General features: G+C 37.3%; 1 protein-coding gene across 3 annotated transcripts in view; it reads right to left on the bottom strand.

The window, feature by feature from the left end:
- Positions 1-2779: 2779 nt before the first annotated feature.
- The window catches only part of SLC38A11 (solute carrier family 38 member 11), a 56618-nt gene continuing 39658 nt past the window's right edge, over positions 2780-19739 (bottom strand). For 2 of the 3 annotated variants that reach the window (XM_031038141.2, XM_031038143.2), the window contains 3 exons: positions 17836-17948; positions 14951-15082; positions 2780-6125 (listed from right to left, as the gene is read on the bottom strand). In XM_031038141.2, the coding sequence (XP_030894001.2) occupies positions 5832-6125; positions 14951-15082; positions 17836-17948 (539 nt within the window). In that variant the 3' untranslated portion in view covers positions 2780-5831. The remainder of the gene's footprint in view (positions 6126-14950; positions 15083-17835; positions 17949-19739) is intronic. The other variant, XM_006742460.3, reaches the window with a different exon arrangement.

Below are 19739 nucleotides of genomic sequence, written 5' to 3'. Positions count from 1 at the left end.
ACAAGCAGGGGGAGAGAGAGAGGGAGAAGCAGGCCTCCCGCCGAGCAGGGAGGCCGATGCGGGGCCCGATCCCAGGACCCTGGGACCACGACCCGAGCCGAAGGCAGACGCCTAACGACTGAGCCACCCAGGTGCCCCAAGAAATAATCTTAAATAAAGGGGTTAATGTGAGTTTTCTTGGTGGGTTATAAATTTGAATTAAATATATATAAATGAGATAAAGTCAAGTCATTCAATGTTTATCAAGCATTATGAATAAGATATGAGTATACACTGGCAAAAAAGAAGACTAAACATGATATGGTCTTAGGTCTCAAGCAGCTTATAATTAAGAAAGATACAAGCAAATGTTTATTTAGCAGTCAAAACAAATGAAAAGATATGTCCTGATTGGTATTTACTCAAAGAGTCCTTTTAAGAATATCCCAAATAATTTCTCTGAAGTTTCAATGCATAATAAAGCAAAATAAGAAACCCAACTTAATTATCTAAACCAGCTTGTTGGATGATTGACTACATCACATTAAAATGCTATTATACTTTATAATGACAATCATTATAGCTGAAAAAAATCTAATAAAATAATGTGTATGGTACTAGTACAATTAACCATTTTCCCTTTTACACCATCAATCTCCCTTCAAATACGTGTTTACTACAAGTCTCCTTGCCATGAGATTTGAATAAAAAGAAGCTTTAAAGCACACTGTTGGTCCTCAAGGAGCTTTCAGTCTGGTTAGACAGGCAGGATTTCCTCATGTAATATAAGAGTTACAGAACTCCCAAAGGTGGAAGAACTGACTTGCAGCTCGAGTTGTTAGGTAGGGCACAGGGAGAACATCGAAGAACTGATAGAATTTTGATGAGAGAAAGGGGTTGGATATTCAAATGAGAGAAAGGGGTTGGATATTCAAATGAGAGAATGCCAGGAATTCAGGGGCAAAGGCGAAAGCGGCACAGAGCAGTGTCAGTGTAAAGGAATGCTTTCTTACATTAGACTAGAGTCCATTCCTGGAGTCACGGGAGATAAGGCCAGAATGCCTTTTGAGGCCTTATTATGAAAGTTTGGAGTTTGTACTTTATTTTACAGGCGTAAGAGTTCATTGGAAAGCTTTTAAACAAGCAAGTGGTGTTATCAAGCATCCGGTTAATAATGTCAGTTTAATAAGATGATTCTCAGAGTGATGCACAAACAAATCCCTTGAAGGAAGAACAGACTAGAGGCAGAGTACTTAGGTAAGAGGTTGTGACATTAGTCTGGGTGTGAGTTGGTAAGGACCAGAATCAGGTGGAAGTTAGAAATGTCAGACTAAATCTGCGTGTGTGTGTGTGTGTCGCACGTGTTTTAAAAGAGCACTTAGCATATTATTATAAATGAATAATATAATAAAAACTCCAAAGCTAAATTTATTGATAATATTCATTGTGGTTGAGCAAACATTAGTGGAATGATTATTAAAGTGTCCTATACAAGACTGCTACAGGAATTCTTTATCTGCATGATGTTATTATGAATCCAGCCCAGTGATACTCATGTTCCCTATGTAATTTTCCAAGTAAGACTTTCCAGTGAGAGTTTAGTCCTAGGAAAACTTGGTGTACTTTTGAGGAACTGGAATATTTCCTTCTTTTCTTCCTATGAAGCTCAGGCAATCTTCCCTGAATGCCTGTAGGCTCCAAACCAGGCTTTTAGCACTGCAGCTGTGTTGACTTTAGACTGTAATCTCCATTTCTTTTTGTTGTTAACTCTCTTCCCCTCCCTTGTCATTACTCTTCACTAATCTTCTGGTCTTGGTTTCTCCTCTTCCCTCTGTAAACTTCTCCAAATGATTTTTCAAAGAGACAAAGGATAAGGACATTTAATATGTGCCAATAGCTCTCCTTCCGCTGTCCCTAATCTCGGTCTCCTGCCTGAGTTCCAGCATGGCATTTCTACATCTTGCTTTTATTTTGCCCAGCCTCTAAACAGATGGCACCATCTAGCAACTCTCTTCTGTCCAACCTCCAACCTTATTCAAATGTGATCTTTGAACCAATGGCAGCCTCTCCACCCGGGGAACTTTCCAGAAATGCAAATTCTCAGGCCTCACCCCAGAGTACTGAACCAGAAACTCTGGAGAGGGGGCCCAGCAATCTGTGTTTTAACTAGTCCTTCTAGGGATTCAGACACATGTTGAAGTTGGAGAACCACTGCTCCAAAGAATGTGCTCTTTCCTCTCTCTCCCAGTCTAACTGGTCCCTAACTCAAGGTATTTCTCGTCCATTCTGCATGTTTGCTGTTATCAGGGTAAATTCTTTATACACTTTTCAGGATTATTATACATTCTTAAAGGAGCTTATCTGACTGGTGTAGCTAATTATTACCCCCACCACAGTTAGTACTTATGAGTACCCTACCTCATGGTCGCTGGCTGGCCCGTGCTTGAGCCACTTTTGGAATACCTTGCAACACCAGGTTCTCTCAGTGGCCAGCTCTCCTAAAAACAACAACAACAACACAAACAAACAAACAAAACACACAGACTAATATTGCTTTCCTGAGAAGATGGCAGAAGATAAACCAGAAAGAGGCCTACTCCTGTCCAATAAGTTAATCTTTAATTAAATTGATGTGTGCAGTATGTCTTCAGCAGATGACTAGTGGGGGATTTCTTAACTGGATAACCTGGATTTCAGGGTTCTTACAGGAAAGACAAGAGGCAACCATTACTGCTTGACACCATTGGAAACAGGCAGAGGCAAGAGGTCTGCCTTCCCTGATATTTGAAGATGGTTCAAGTTATGGTCGACATAAAAGATCCTATTATAAATTGTTACATGGACAAGGATCCAATTCACAAGTTACATGGGTGTCATCCAATCTGTACCTTTGATGGAAATGTATTGCTAGATGTTTACATTAGTGCATAAAGATACTATGCCCTTCCTTTCTTTTTTAATTTAAGAAGCACTTTATAAATCCAAATGTAGTGACAACTTCAGAAATTGGTTTTATTTATTTATTTATTTATTTTGTTATGTTATGTTAGTCACCATACATTACATCATTAGTTTTGGATGTAGTGTTCCATGATTCATTGTTTGCGTATAACACTCAGTGCTCCATTCAGTACGTGCCCTCTTTAATACCCAGGCTAACCCATCCCCTCACCCCCCTCCCCTCGAGAACCCTCAGTTTGTTTCTCAGAGTCCACAGTCTCTCATGGTTCGTCTCCCCCTCCAATTTCCACCCCTTCATTTTTCCCTTCCTACTATCTTCTTCCTTTTTTTAACATATAATGTATTACTTGTTTCAGAGGTACAGGTCTGTGATTCAACAGTCTTACACGATTCACAGCGCTCACCATAGCACATACCCTATCCAATGTCAATCACCCAACCTCAGAAATTGGTTTTAAATCCTCCAAGTTGCTTTGTTAGGAGCAAGAAGTGGCAAGGGAGGGAACGAGTTTCAGTAGAAATCTCTTATTAAATTGAGGCAGAAAATAGATGGGGGCTAGTTCTCGAAGTTTTGCATGGTGGTGAAATAAAGAGATAAGTATTCTTGCAAAATAGATGTGAGTTTCTAAGATTTATTCTATCATAATTTAAAAGATGTTGGAATTCATGTAAGGCAGTTTTGTTCTACAGTGGATTAGGAATAAAAAAAAAACAGAACAAATATTTATTAGGCATTAATGCAATACTCGGTTCCTACCAGGAATTGTTTTTCTTTTGTTTTTTAACCTACTTGAACGGTCAAGGTTAATTTAACTTTTGGTATCTGAAGCAATACCCAAACTACAAGATAATAGATGGTTAAGTGCTAAATTACATTATCCTTGATGTGCTTCTCTTTGAACATTCTTGGAACTCTCATCTCTTGTGATTTTATCTAATAACTATGTAGGTCAGTGTTTCTCAGTCTTGAGTAATGTAGGGATAGACTGCTGCAAAAATTTCTTACATTCCCTCAGTATGGAATGAAAGTATTTTTATCACGATTTTACCAAAACATGTATCAGTCTAAAAATAGGCACAAACCACTTAACCTTATGATTCTTAAACAACTATAAAAAACAAATTTACAAATTAAATACAAAAAAGTTATACAGCCAATAGAATTTAAACTAACTGAGGCGCATGGATCATGTTTTATTGAAGCAAAAAATCACACTCCGAGCCCGAGCATGGTTCTGCCTGAGGTGCAGCTTTCTGTGCTTTCAACAGGTCTTTCTTACTGAGTCACATGATGACTCAGCTCTCACCACTTCTTTATTCAAACCACGGTGAAACTATCCTTTATACACTTCCTGTGGTTTTTTTTTTCTTTTGCCGTGATTTGTACAAACACATCATGTGTGTATTAACCCTGCTTGCAGTATTTTCTATTTGGCAACAATTAATACAGTGCTCCTGATTGTCAACTTGAAATACAAATGAAAAGGTGAGAAAATTGGGGGTGATTTGAAGTAGGTTAGCTGTCCAGATGGTCCCAGATTTTCTTGTTATTTTAAAAAGAGCATCAGATGTGAAATCCTCATGAAAGGTATTAAAAAAATCCTCATTAAAAAACAGTGCCACTGTGGTGGACACAGCTGTGCCTACCAGTTCCCCTACAAGGAAGCATGTGGTGCCCCAGCCACCAGAAGACAGCACGCAGTTCTCAGTTCCTTTAGGAACTCCAAAGCTGCCAAGGGTTCGGCCTCCACAGGTACCCACATTCAAGGACAGAGGGAGGCAGTGGTATTAAAACTTGGCTATTTCACCTGAACAGGGACAGCTCTGATGGGCCACATATGTTCCAGTCTCCGTGGACTTGGCGGAGGCTCCGTTGGCCTGCCTTGCCTTGCAGTTCCATCTTGCCCTCTCGATCCTGCTTTCTGCCTCTCTTCCACTAGCGATGATCCTTAATAAATACCCCTCATGCCAAACTCCATCTCAGTGTCTGCTTCTGGAAAATCCAGCCAACAAGCACTCTCGAGAATCTCTCTGAGGATCCCAGAGGAGTGAGAACCCTTCTTCTGGGGCCCTGATTTTTCTTGCAAGCTTCTAGTCTCAAAGTTCAGCTTCCGGTTGTATACTCCCATCAGTACTTGAAATTCAACAGGTCCAAAGCTGACACATAACCCATCTCCTGGGCTTGTGCCTGAGAACAACTTGTGGTTTCCCCCCCCTGCTTTATAATTTATTTAATGGCACTACCATTGTATTCCCACAGGATCAAAACTTGAGAGGTAATTTTGATTTTTCACACATCTTGCTCTGTACAGTCTATTATTCATGCTTCTTAACATGGAAAGAACTTTACTCACTTCTCCAGGGATTCACTCCCCTCTAAACAAGGGATCTGCTGAAATTGTAATGGAGACTTTCATTTTTCTCCTGGGATATCTATTCCCTTTAATAGTTTTCAGTTTCCCTTCTCTTTGATTCATAAACTTTAAAAGACACAAAAATTTTTTTCTCATAAAGGATACACACACACCGAATTCCAACCCACAATCACCTACTTATTTTGGAGTGCAGTATATTGGCTCACCTATTGAATAAAAGAATAATGCTTTGAGAGGGTGGCAGCAAGGGCCAAGGGCTTCACTTTTCCTCCTGCAGCTGAGATTAAGGCAGCACAGTCATTAAAACAAAATATTCATTTTGTTTAAAATAAAGCAATAAAACAAAAAAATACATTCAATTTTCTTTTCCTCTTTATCTTTTACATTGGACTAACGAGTAAAGGAAACCAAGTCTTGATAAATGTCGAAATAATAATTTTATAATATACAGACTAAAACGTGTGTGAATGTGTTTAGAAGTCTCTCAAAACATATATACTTTTGAAAGCAGTTAACTCATTGAAAGGTACTGCTGTTTAAAACTGAAAGTTGTGTTGTCAGTTGAAGATGAGAAACTGAGATGTTTGTGAGGGAGAGATTGTCAGCAAAACAGTAGAACATTTCCTGCCCATGGGTGCAGTCTTGAGGATTTGCGATGGCCATGACGAGTCCAGCAACCATCACCATGACACCGACAGGAAGCATGATACAGGACATAATCTTATCTGAGTGTGTCCTCGGTTCTTCAGACAGTTTCAGATAGCATGCTGATGGAATGATAAAAATTAGTGGAGCGGCACAGAGCACACCCTGCATATTGAAAACAAGAAATAACAGTATGTTATCAAATGGAGCATTCTTTGGACATCTTTTTTTTTTTTTTTAATCTTTTTGTTTGTTTGTTTTATTTATTTATTCATGAGAGTCAGAGAGAGAGATAGAGAGAGGCAGCGGCAGAGGGAGAAGCAGGCTTCCCGCCTAGCAGGGAGCCCGATGCGGGACTCGATCCCAGGAACCTGGGATCGTGACCTGAGCTGAAGGCAGACGCTTAACCATCTGAGCCACCCAGGCGTCCCTGGACATCTTTTTTTTTAAGATTTTATTTGTTTGACAGAGAGAGACACAGCGAGAGAGGGAACACAAGCAGGGGGAGTGGGAGAGGGAGAAGCAGGTCTCCCACTGAACAGAGAGCCTAATGCGGGGCTGGATCCCAGGACCCTGGGATCATGACCTGAGCCGAAGGCAGACGCCTAACGACTGAGCCACCCAGGTGCCCCTGGACAGTTTTTGAAATAGATTTACAAAATGTATTTGTCTTTGTACATGTTAAAAGCTAAATAGGTTTAGTTGAATCAACCAAGGGAAAGAAGAATAACCCAATAAAGACTTAGGAATAGGTTTTCCCCTTTCTGATGATATATTTACAAAGGAGAAGAATAAAATAGTGTATCAGACTTAAGAAAAAAATGATCAGAAAATAATAATTTAGAAAATAAAGCAGAAGGTAAGACCAACTTCTGGCAAACTCTTGAAATGTCCCATATTTTCAGCACGTCACATTTTCTTACATTCTTATTTCAAATTGCTGAGTAACTATTATGCTGTTCAAATGTGAGCAGTCTGTTTGACATATATGTACAAGAGGAGACTGACTTCTGGGAAGCGTGTAGGGGATATTATCTTTCCTCTTTCTTGAGTTGGTGTGAAAGTAGGTGCCCCTCTGTATGAGAAAAGAAAACTATCACCCCGAGGGCACTTAACATGAAATAGCATTTCTAAATCCTCTTTCAAGTAAAACTAAACATGTTAAGTACCCTAGAAAATTGACAGCAGAACTAAATGGCTATGACTCATTCACCCTCACCTACGTTAGCTTATGGATAAGTCCAACCTGAGGGGGCATGTCAGATTGAAACTTATGGGGAGTAGTGTTGTCTATTATAAAAATACCAAGAGGGGCGCCTGGTGGCTCAGTCAGTTAAGGCTCCACTCTTGATTTCGGCTCAGGTTGTGATCTCACGGTCGTGAGATGGAGCCACATGTCAGTCTCTGCACTCAGCGGGGAGTCTGAGATTCTCTTTCTCGCTCTCTCTGCCCCTCCCCCCACTCAACGCCACGTTGTGTGTGTGTGCTCTCTTACTCTCTCCCAAATAAATAAATAAATCTTAAAAAAATTTAAAAAATACCAAGAGTTACTGACTTCAAAGAAAAGATACTTTCCCTTTGAGGAGGTTAAATTTGCACTAGACACTTTGCAAATGATATAATGTTAAAATGTAATGCATTTTAGGCAATATAGTTTTAAAATTATATTAAATGTTAATTATATATTAAACAAAATATAACATACTATTAAAATATATTAAATATAACTGTATAACAAATGACATTCTCTTAAGCCATAAAACACAAGTTTTTAAAAACAGACAATAGCAAATGTGATATTGGTTTAAAACTAAAAGGAAGCTTTCCATAAAATACATGTTTTGCTATATTTCAAAAAGTTATTATGGAAATATGTAAATATACAGAAAAGTAGAAAGAAGAGTATAATGAAAGCCTATACAACCTATCACCTAAGGTTTAAGCGCTTTTTGACACATTATTTAGTAGATTTCCCCAGGGAAAAAATCACAGAAAACTGATTTTGAAGCTGGATGATGTAAAAAACAGATTATAACTTAAAATAGTTTTACAAGAAATATTTTCTCAATATCATCATTTACTACAATTACTGTTATACTCAGTGCCATCCTCAGAACAGAAATATTACAACTATGATTCCAAAAACATTGCTTTTTTTAGCTTTTACAAAAATAGAAGTCCAGAGAAATGGCAGTTGATTGGAATATGGTATGAAATGACTAATGAGGCACTATCTAAAAATTTGGGGAAGAATAAGAGAGACCACACTTCATGGAAAATATGTCTATAGCCAAAGATATAAGAGTGAGAAAAGAGGTGCTAAAGTGTATTCTAATTTAAAATATATGGAAAATGTAATTTTGCCATTCATAGTACCTGCATACAAATGAATACCTACAAAGGTACACAGATATAAAGAATTAGTTTTCACATGGCAAGAATTGAATGAATTATGGACTTCTTTGGCTGTCTCGAAACACTTGAAACTGACAATGTTCTTTTAAGAAAAATACTGTAGAACTCCATCTGTGTTTATAATAATTACTATCCTTTGATTTCTTTGAAAAAAATTTGAAAACAATGAAAAAATAATTAAGATATAAATATATGTATGTGGGTATGGGGTGTGTATATGTATAGAATCTCTTCTCTTTACAGGAACAAACATGTGAAATTAATTCATCTGGAACTTCAGAGTGTTGAAAGTGCTATCAGGATGAAAACCGCCACCAGCTGCTGCTAAGAAGCTGTCATCAGTCAGCATTTTGGGACACTTCCAAACCTAACTTGCTGGGCAGTCCAAAGCAATGGGTGTTCTGTTTATGCTATAATTCTTAAGAGTTGAGAAAGTAGCAATTAGTGGGAAAACTATATAGCTGATGTTTGTACTGGAAGAAGTCCAGTTGAGTATCTTGTCTAGATAGCAGTTACTTTCTTAATATTTGAAAGTGCAGTCTTGCTAGAAGTTGTTGTTAGGACCCAAGATCATCAATAGAATGATACAGCAGTTCCATCTGCTCTTTTTCCTGTAAATTCGTCCTGCTTATTAGATCTACTAAATATAGCCTTGTGTGAGAATACACCACTGGCTTTGGAATAATTTTTGGAATTGCTTGACAGGATGTAAATATCCTTTCATTAAAGGGATAATAAAATATAGCCTTATTTTAAAGGCAGGGCAGCACTGTCCTTTGATAATAATACTGTCGACGCCAGGGCATTCTGCAATTTGCTGTAAGGAAATAACAGAAGGTGTTGAAGATTTTTACTGGCAATACAAATTGGGAACTTAACTGAATTCTCCTACCAGAATAGAAAACCTCTCAAAGGATACAAGGAAGCTGAAAACTAAACAAAAGAATGCTTATACCTCTCCTAAGTTTCTACTTTGTAATCAGTTTGGATTCATGAAATGTATTCCTGTACCTTAAAGAGAAACTCTCACTAACTCAGGAAGCCTTTGGCAGCTTGGACTATGCCTTGCTCACCCTGATGTATCTCTCTGTGTGGGCTGGCGCTGGGTAATTGGCTTGCTTGCTTCCTTCTACTTTAAGCTGTGCACAATGCTTTTTGGGCTGGTTACTCTGGCCACAGGCCCCAGCTGCTTCATCTTTTCTCTTTGTACTGTGAGTAAAAAACCCATAGGGCCCAATTACTGTAGATGCTTTTTTTCTCTAATAGCAACATCAGTGCCCAGATCCTGGATTCTTAATACCAAGAATGGGACTTCTGTTTATTTTATTTGCTTCTAAAATGAATCCTTTAAAATGGAGGGTGCATTTCCTTTGGAAAATGTCACTGTTGTCTACTGCTATGAAAACAATGAAATAAAAAGGAAGCTAAGCTCTAAATGGGGTTTTGCTTTTTATTAGGTACTAATAAAACTCCAAATAATTTATCCTATATTATTCTAGTTATAATAAGGAACAGCATTTCCCTAACTTCACAAATTGAAGGTCTGATTCTATTACACATCTCATTAGTGAAGATCATTATTCTACTTAGCGATGATTCAGACACCACAGTAGAAAAGAATTCTTAGCGTACAACAATTGTTAACTAAGATAAAAGCTATTAGCTAAAAATTAATTTAGATGAAAATCTTTCAGTTCCATGTTATTTCATCTCCTGGTATTGATTTTAACTCATTATTAAAATCTAGCCATATATATTATGGATTACTCTTAACCTCACTTATAGGTAAATTTAATGTAGAGGCTTTTAACTTAAAAATTGGATAGAGAAATGAATCTGCTTATTTTATATAATTTAAAGCCTTCTATTTAGGAAAACTTAGGCTAGCATAATAATTAAAAATGTGGGCTATAGGGGCTGAAAGCCTGTGGTCAAATCTTGATTCTGCCACTTACAGCTAGTGTGAACTATTTAATCACTCTATTTAATCACTCTGTGCCTCAGTTTCTTCATCTGTAAAACTAATACAGGTTAAGGAAGATAACGCGTGCAAAACACTTGGCACAGAGTAATCGATACATGTTAGCTCACACTGTCATTCTGAAGTGGAACACAGTATGCTTTAGGTACTTCTAAAGTGTTGCATGATCCAGCCTACAATAGTTACTGAGAGAAATGATGCCTCATCCGGCTCTATTAAACATGACAAATGCCACAAGAAGGGAGATGAGTAAAGATCTGAATATGTTGTTGTGCATGCCAAAAGACTTTTGTTGATTGGAAAAACATATGCTCAGGTCATCTGTAAAAGAATGGAGATCCTATATTTTATTACATTCTCATAAAATGCCCTTAGTGATTCAGCATTTCCATGTAACACCTGGTGCTTACCACAAGTGCACTCCTTAATCCCCATCACCTGTATTACCCATCCCCCACCTACCTCCCCTCTGGTAATCATCAGTTTGTTCTCTATAGTTGAGAGTCTGTTTCTTGGTTTGCTTCCCTCTCTCTTTTCTCCCCCTTTGCTTGTGTGTTTCCTAAATTCCACAAATGAGTGAAATCATATCATATTTGTCTTTCTCTGACTTATTTCACTTAGCATAATACTCTCTAGCTCCATCCATGTTGTTACAAATGGCAAGATTTCATTCTTTATGTCTGAGTAATATTCCATTGTGTATGTATGCCACATCTTCTTTATCCATTCATCACTCGATGGACATTTGGGATGTTTCCATAATTTAGTTATTATAGATAATGCTGCTATAGACATTAGGGTGCCTGTATCCCTTTGAATTAGTGTTTTTGTATTCTTTGGGTAAATACCTAGTAGTGCAATTGCTGGGTCATAGGGTAGTTCTATTTTTAACTTTTTGAGGAACCTCCATACTGTTCTCCAGAATGACTGCATCAGTTTGCATTCCCACCAACAGTGCAAGAGGATTCCCCTTTCTCCACATTCTTGCCAACATCTATTTTTTCTTGTGTTGTTAATTTTAGCCATTCTGGCAGGTGTGAGATGACATCTCATTGTAGTTTTGATTTGTATTTCCCTGATGATGAGTGATGTTGAGCATCTTTTCATGTATCTGTTGGCCCTCTGTATGTCTTCTGCCCATTTTTAAATTGGATTATTCATTTTTGGGGTGTTGAGTTTTATAAGGTCTTTATATGTTTTAGATACTGACCCTTTATCAGAGGTCATTTGCAAATATCTTCTCCCATTCCATAGGTTGCCTTTTAGTGTTGTGGATTGTTTCCTTCTCTGTGCAGAAGCTTTTTATTTTAATGTAGTCCCAATAGGTTATTTTTACTTTTGTTTCCCTTGCCTCAGGAGACATATGTAGCAAGAAGTTGCTATGGCTGATGTCAAATGGGTTACTACTGCCTGTGTTCTCCTGTACGATTTTTATAGTTTCAAGTCCCACATTTAGGTCTTTAATCCATTTTGAATTTATTTTTGTGTTTGATGTAAGGCAATGGCCCAGTTTTATTCTTTTGCATGTTGCTATCCACTTTTCCCAACACCATTTGTTGAAGAGACTGTCTTTTCCCATTGGATATTCTTTCCTGCTTTGATAACAATTAATTGACCAAATAGTTATGGGCTCATTTCTTTAAACCTAGTGTAATTGTCTTGGGTTATTAGATCGTAACAGACAACTTAAAATAAATCTTATTTGTCTTTTTATGAATATCTATATAATCAGGTTTTAAAAAAATCTAAGGATCTAGAATCATGTTTTAAATTTTTTAAAATAGTTTTCCACAACCAGCTGAGATCTTGGCTTTATAATAGACATTCACCCAATATTCTTCCCTTATTATTCTATAATACCAGAATTCTGTCTTTTTAATTTTTTTTTACTTTTTAAAGATGTTTATTTATTTATTTGACAGAGAGAGACACAGCGAGAGAGGGAACACAAGCAGGGGGAGTGGGAGAGGGAGAAGCAGGCTTTCCGCTGAGCAGAGAGCCTGATGCGGGGCTCGATCCCAGGACCCTGGGATCATGACCTGAGCCGAAGGCAGATGCTTAATGGCTGAGCCACCCAGGCGCCCCCAGAATTCTGTCTTAACCACAAAAAACTTTCAACATAAGTACAGTAGGGAATATTTAATGTAATTAAGTGCTTACAGTTTTGTTGTGCAAGTGTCAGAGAGATAAGCAATTAACAGAAAGTTAGGGTAATATTTACAAAAATATCTCATTACTAAAAAATAAGCAATATGTATGTGCTTGTTTAATTTAAAGGGAATAAAAAATTGTTAGGCTATCAACATGTGGTGAGCTATCAGGCAGTTGATAAACATTTTTTCATATCAAAATTTTACAATATTAAAAAAACACACAACCAAATATGAACTCAAATGAGACATTTAACAAAGTAAGAAATAACAGATCTGGGAATCATTATGTTGATCATACCTCAGCACAGATAAAAGATTACTATCATTGTCAATGCCATCAATTTTTGGTAACACTTACTATCCCAGTGCTACACTAAAGGATGTATTTTATGTCCAGGAACATTTGTAGAAATAGTTCCTGATCTGTGGTCCCAAGGGGCAATTGCCCATGCAGTAATTTGAGCACTGTGTTCTTAGCACTATGCCATATACTGTGGAGGATGGAAGAGGCAGCTAAATATCATTCTCGTCTTCAAAGAACTTACTCTCTGGTAGGGAAGGCAAGCTTATGGACAATCCAGACAGTATATGATACATGATGACAATACATAAATCAAGTTAGTGCATTAAGGTAGCAGTCATCCACTTACATAGATCAACGTTAGAATGTGAAATGATTTTGTATGAACCTTCTAGACTTTGGTCTATGCAAAACTGAGAAGTAGGTGAAAGTTATCTTTGATATTTATGCATCTCTCCTATGAGCTTTCTTTCCAATGCTGGTGGAATAGATGATTCCCCAGGCTCCTGTGGTTTTGGGAAACAGCCTACTCCCTACTCTTCATATACCCTGCTACGAGAACATCCCCAAAAGTGTATTACTGACCGAATCTATTTTGTCTGGAACTTCAAATCCAGATGGCATCTGGAGGGAATAGTATCTTGGGCACTGACAATAATACCTTCACCTATCCCTCAACTCTCAAAGGAGTGAGTAAATAATGACTTGGGATCCCATCTGTAAAAATCTGCCCTCCCTGTGGTGCATAATTAATAAATGCTAAGTGGTGGGATTCTGAATAGAAATTCCATAAAGATTGTAGAAGAGTAAGATTAATGACTCTGAAGTGGTAGATCCATTTCTATTCATTTCTCACCAGATGGCATCATTGTCCCAGCTCCACAAAGTAGAACCAAGGAGTCATTCTTGATGTGTCCCTCTATCCCCCTTTGTCACAAAATCCTATTAATCTTTTCTCATAAATGTCTTTTGGGAATCCATCTCTTTCCTTTCTCTTCTTCTTGATTTACATAGCACCTGAACTTTTCATGTTTATTTGTGAGATTGTATACTCCATGAAAGCATAGATCCTTTCTGATTTCCTCCCATCATTGTATCTCAATTATATAGTAATAATATATACTTAATCAACAAATAAATGAGTTAGAAGTTGCACTGGACCTTAAATCTTTGTAAGATTTGGACAGAAATGAAAGAAAAATAATAATTGTAAAAGAATAAACATAAGGCAAAGGATAAAAGAAAGAATTACTATGGCTTACTCATAGGCTAAAAATAAGACTGACTAGAGCTAAAGGTGGATTTGGGAAAGTAAATGGTAAATAATTTTCCATAGAAGGCATGGGGTCAGATTATGGAGGCAACAGTTTATGCTTGCTCTGGTAGGAAAGTGGAGATTTTTAAGTATTGTCATGATAAACTGGAAGCAGAACTTAAATATGTGCTAGTTGAAACAAAGAGACAGTATTAATTCAGATGTGATATAACGAGGACTTAGACTTGGGAGAGAGCAGTAGAGATTATGAGGGAAAGGTCTAGAAAGGGAAACGAAATATTTTAAAGAAAAAGAACTTGGGCTGTGGTAAGTGAATGTGGGATATGGATATAATTATCTTCATTCACACGTATTTAATGAAACCCTCTAGCCCTGTTTTTATGCAGCAACTTCCAGATCCACTTAATATGTAGCTGCTTTTAGTAATGTTTATGTATTATAGAAAATAAAATATGAAAAAGTGCTCCAAACCAGGGTGTCTCAACCTCAGCACTACTGACATTTTAGATTGGATAATTCTTTATGATGGGGGCTGTCTTGTGCATTGTAGGGACGTCAGCAGCGTCCTCAGCCTTTCCCAATAGATGCCAGTAGCACCCACATATCCACCTGTGACAGCAAAAATGTTCCCTTAGTGAGGAGGAGCAAAATCTCCCCCACTGGAGAACCACTGCTCTAAAAGTATATAATCTTATGAAGTACCCAAAATCATCATTGTAATAATTATTATTACATAACAAACACATTTTCATTTCATTTCAGAAACTGATACTTCGTTAGGGAAAATACATCCTTCATTAAATATAAACATTATTTTTAAAGGGATTTTTAGAAATGGAGGTGTAAATCTTTAAATATACTTACATTGAGTTCTAAAACTTTTCCAAGGCAATCAATCAGCAATGATGTAAGCATGGCTACAGTAATGATAACCACTGTTACAATAATGTGGAAGACCAACGAAAGATTCCCACCAAAAAACACATTGGCAATTACCTGCCAAAGAAACACATTATTTAGAGACGGATTCTCAGAGGCATGCAGGACTTATTAAGAAAGTATACCATATTATAGCACTTAGGACTGTATAAAACACTACCAGTAAGGCAATCGATCTAATCTTAAGCCATCCGAATGTCCTATCTTTTCCAAAGTACTTACACATAGACAAACACACATTTCAATAACAAGCATTCTTTGCCGAATTATTAGACAGGTGGTGTATTATATTACAGACCCAAAACATGGCATATAATGGGTGAAAAATATATTTCTCAAGTGTAAGAAAGATCTTAGGAAGTTGCCTTATAAGGTATTTGAGTCCAACAAGGTCGTCACTAACAGAATCTATGGATGGTATTTAGATTTTTGAATGAGAGGAGATTGGAGAGAGTCAACCAATCTAAGAAAACAAATAGTGATCTGGATAAAAAAGATCAAATAGAATTTAGAACTAGAAGAGCTTTAGTTACCTAGATCATCTTTCTTGAGTGATCAGCTTTACAGCAATCCTGAAATGTACTTGTCCTACCTTGGCTTGAGGTAGGGCTTAAAACATGGGTAGGATTTAGACAGAATTAGAGACTGAGGCAACAGTGTGAAAAGAGCAAAAGAAGAAAGAAGAAGAGGAAAGATACCTATGGAAGACAAGAAAGAGACAATCTGAATAGGGTTGACTCTGTGAGAGAACCCTGACACAAGAGTTGGAAATGGTAGAAGGTCAGATGCTGGGGGACCTTAATGAAGCCAACCCTCCAAGCTGTTACTTACCTAACATTCCTAGATAAGTAACATTCCTCACAGACTGGACACTGCCATAACCCTGCTAATAATTACTGGGAATATTAATAACTTTTACTCATTTATGGTTTTACAATTAGTGATGTTTTTTAAATATTTAAAATTCATTCTTATAGAAGCCTCTAATATATGATTATAATAGTAGAAAATCACTGCATGTGGCAGGCTACTGAGAGATATTCATTAGGGGTATGGACAGGCTTTTTGGCACCCTCGTATGTGGCTGGCTACTTTACCTATGAGTAGAAATGGCTTTGACTGTGTTTATGCTAACCGTGTGTGTGTGTGTGTGTAGAAAGGAGAGAAAAAGGAAGTGAATGAGTGAAGTATATTTGAGGTTCCTCTGCCTAGTATTTGCTATCATGGCAGAGATCTTGAGTTAGTTCTATCTTCCTGTCATGGCAGCTAGAAAGGAAACAAGTTCCAAGAACTAAAGACATAAACTGTGCAGGTGGAGTGACTCAGATTGTCCACAAGTAGTTCACCAGAAGCCACATGAGAATGTAGCATCTGTTACCGTTGACCTACAGATCCGATTTGAACCCAAAGTCCTGGGCAGAAGCTAAAATAAAACCATTTCCTGCATCTAACAAGAGCAAAAAATTTTTCAAGTTTCTTAGATTTGAAAAATCTTCATAAAGTAAGTTTCAGTCTACTTCTCCCTTATATTCAAGGTGGAGAACTAGCCTGTGAGTTACACATTTGTAAGTGAGGACAAGTGCTCACTGTAAAGGATATACGTAGTGCCGAACAATTCCTTATTCCATGTCCCTGAGCAGTTCCTTACCCCCAGAATTGGCATAAGGAAGGCACTGGTCTTCCTCTAGAAGCCTGCTGATTAGTTAGCGTATTTAAACCTCTATAGGCGGGGCGCCTGGGTGGCTCAGTCGGTTAAGCGACTGCCTTCGGCTCAGGTCATGATTCCGGAGTCCCGGGATCGAGTCCCGCATCGGGCTCCCTGCTCGGCGGGGAGTCTGCTTCTCCCTCTGACCCTCCTCCCTCTCGTGCTCTCTGTCTCTCATTCTCTCTCGCAAATAAATAAAATCTTAAAAAAAAAAAAAAATAAAGCTCTGTAGGCGGTTCACTTCACACATTAGACCCATTCACATGGCGCATTGTGTAAACAGCCTCTAGGAATAGATCCTAAAACTAAGCCCTTTTCAGTGTGATTGCTGAAAGAACCACTGTGAAGCAGCATCATGTTTTTCCGCTGAGTGGTACAGTGAATTTTTCGCTGACTGTATAAGGGATTCCCGACAAGCTATCCAGCTTTACAGAAAAAGAATGACTTCTTTTTCATTTAATCGTCCTTTGCAAATCCATACATATAGTACAAATACATCACAAATACATATATATGTGATATACTATCTTTATTATTTTGCATGGTGTAAAAATATAAATATATTTGTATAAATATATAAATAAAATATATCTGTAAAACTAGTGGTTTACATTGAATTTTGGTTTTCCATAGATAATAAGACATTTTAGTTTTTTCAAAATAACAAAACTGATCAAAATCTGTTCAAAGTTGCCTTTAATACACATTGACTTATAAAACATCTTAGCAAAAGGATGATTTTGTAAAACATGTTTTAAATCTTAGTACTTAATTTCTTTGTAAGAATGCTTTTAAGAAAAAACCACTTAGTTTGGCTCTATTAAAGGCTGGCATTCATTTTGGAATGCAAAGTTGTATAAATATTTATGCTTATGCTAATATAAACTAAACCACCAAACATGATCTTCAAATCCAACTTTTGAAAAAGTAACTTGTAAACATTTGAATATAAATTTATCTTTAAACTGGTTGAAAAAGAGACTTATAAATTATATGACTTGTCATGCACTTCTGAATTTGCAGATTTAAATTATTTACAAATCTTCCTAAATTAAATGTAGTAGAGAATCGACTGGGTAAAATGTTGGAAAGGAATTGTGCTTACCTCTCTAGTCACAAAGCATTCAATTGGGTACGTTAAAATGACAGTGACTCCATAACAGAACCTTCCGAATGTTACCAAATCATCATTTCTGCAATAGTTTTCAAATAAGTCTCCTAGAGAATAATATAAAATAGATTTATTTCAACTGAATATTTGAGATAAATATCTAACAAATCAGATATTGGATATTTATTGTATAAGTGGAGCTCCATAAACTCCATTTAATTAATAGAATAGACTGCCAAGTCTAATACAAGGTTTTTTGCTTTCAGTAACTATATAATTATTTTTTTTATTTTATTATGTTATGTTAGTCACCATACAATATAACTATATAATTATTGACTGATATTAAAACTAGTACATTTTCCACTTGAGATGAATTCATCAGTGACAGTTTTTCCTCTTATTCTCATTGTTTGTTTTTAGTAGATCTGCCTTAAATTTGTATCAACTTCTGAAAAATACTTTCATCCATTGTCTTCTGACACCTGAACCAACTCCCTAAATTCTTGTGCACTAGCTTTATAAACTTGCTTCTGGTCTTTGTTTCTGGTAAATAAGTGACTTCGTTATTAAAAAAAAAAAAAAAGTCTTAAAATAAACAAATTTCCTTTTGAAATGTTATTCTTAGATCAAGGGCAATCCTGAAAGGAAGAGTAGACCAGTACATCTGGGGAGCTGAATTTCCTGTATATCATGCTATAGGGTTTAATCCCAGACTGAGGGCCACATTTTCTCAGACATCTATAAAGAAATAGAGGGATCTAATGAGGGCCCAGAAGTCATGTCAGCAAAATGTTTCCCAATACTGAAACAAACAATATTTGGGCCTATTTCTTTCTTTCTTTCTTTTTTTTTTAAAAGATTTTATTTATTTATTTGACAGAGAAAGACACAGTGAGAGAGGGAACACAAGCAGGGGGAGTGGGAGAGGGATAAGCAGGCCTCTTGCGGAGCAGGGAGCCTGATGCGGGGCTCAATCCCAGGACCCCGGGATCATGACCTGAGCCGAAGGCACACGCCTAACAAATGAGCCACCCAGGTGCCCCAGGTCTATTTATTTCCTAAATATAACATGCTTACATTTTAAAATTTGGGTCACATTTTCCAGTTAGACTGAATAGAAAAAATAAGATCAAAGTCACACACTACTACACTATTTAAAAAGAAAATAAACTATACTTCTGTCCTTTTTTCTTTAATTAAAAAGCTAAATGACCCGCCTCTGCCAAGACTTACTTTAATGACTCTTCTCCCCTCCTCCTATCAACTGGAACAAATGCACATTACTTTCTAGGGTCCCTTTTAGGCAGAAAGGGATTAAACCACAAGCAGTCGTGGCAGAGACCTGCTTCAAGGTTGACTGAAAAGCTTCTACCACTCAGAAAAGAGGACAGAAGGTCCCTGTTCATTAACCTTCAGTAAAAAGTGACTGAGAATGTCAAGAACAACCTCGACCTCTTTACTGCCTCACAAGCTGAAATGTGTCTACTAAAAGGGAAAAAAAAAGAAGCAAGCAGTTTGCACAGGTAAGACCAGATTTGCCTAAAATGAAATGGCCTGAAGAAACAATGTCAGCTTATTCCAGCTTGAGTCTAAGTATATTTTCAGGAATTATAGCTAGGTTAAAAAAAAAAAAACAACAACAAAAAGCCCAAACCAAAACCAACCCGTCAGCTTTGTTATATAAAGATTTAATTATAGGGCGCCTGGGTGGCTCAGTTGGTTAAGCGACTGCCTTCAGCTCAGGTCATGATCCCGGGGTCCTGGGATCGAGTCCCGCATCGGGCTCCCTGCTCTGCGGGGAGCCTGCTTCTCCCTCTCCCACTCCCCCTGCTTGTGTTCCCTCTCTCGCTGTGTCTCTCTCTGTCAAATAAATAAATAAAATCTTTAAAAAAAAA

The sequence above is a fragment of the Leptonychotes weddellii genome, chromosome 3 (genome assembly GCF_054177405.1).
Source record: "Leptonychotes weddellii isolate Sample4059 chromosome 3, ASM5417740v2, whole genome shotgun sequence".
Lineage (NCBI taxonomy): Eukaryota > Metazoa > Chordata > Mammalia > Carnivora > Phocidae > Leptonychotes > Leptonychotes weddellii.
This window is presented reverse-complemented; position numbering and strand designations above follow the sequence as displayed.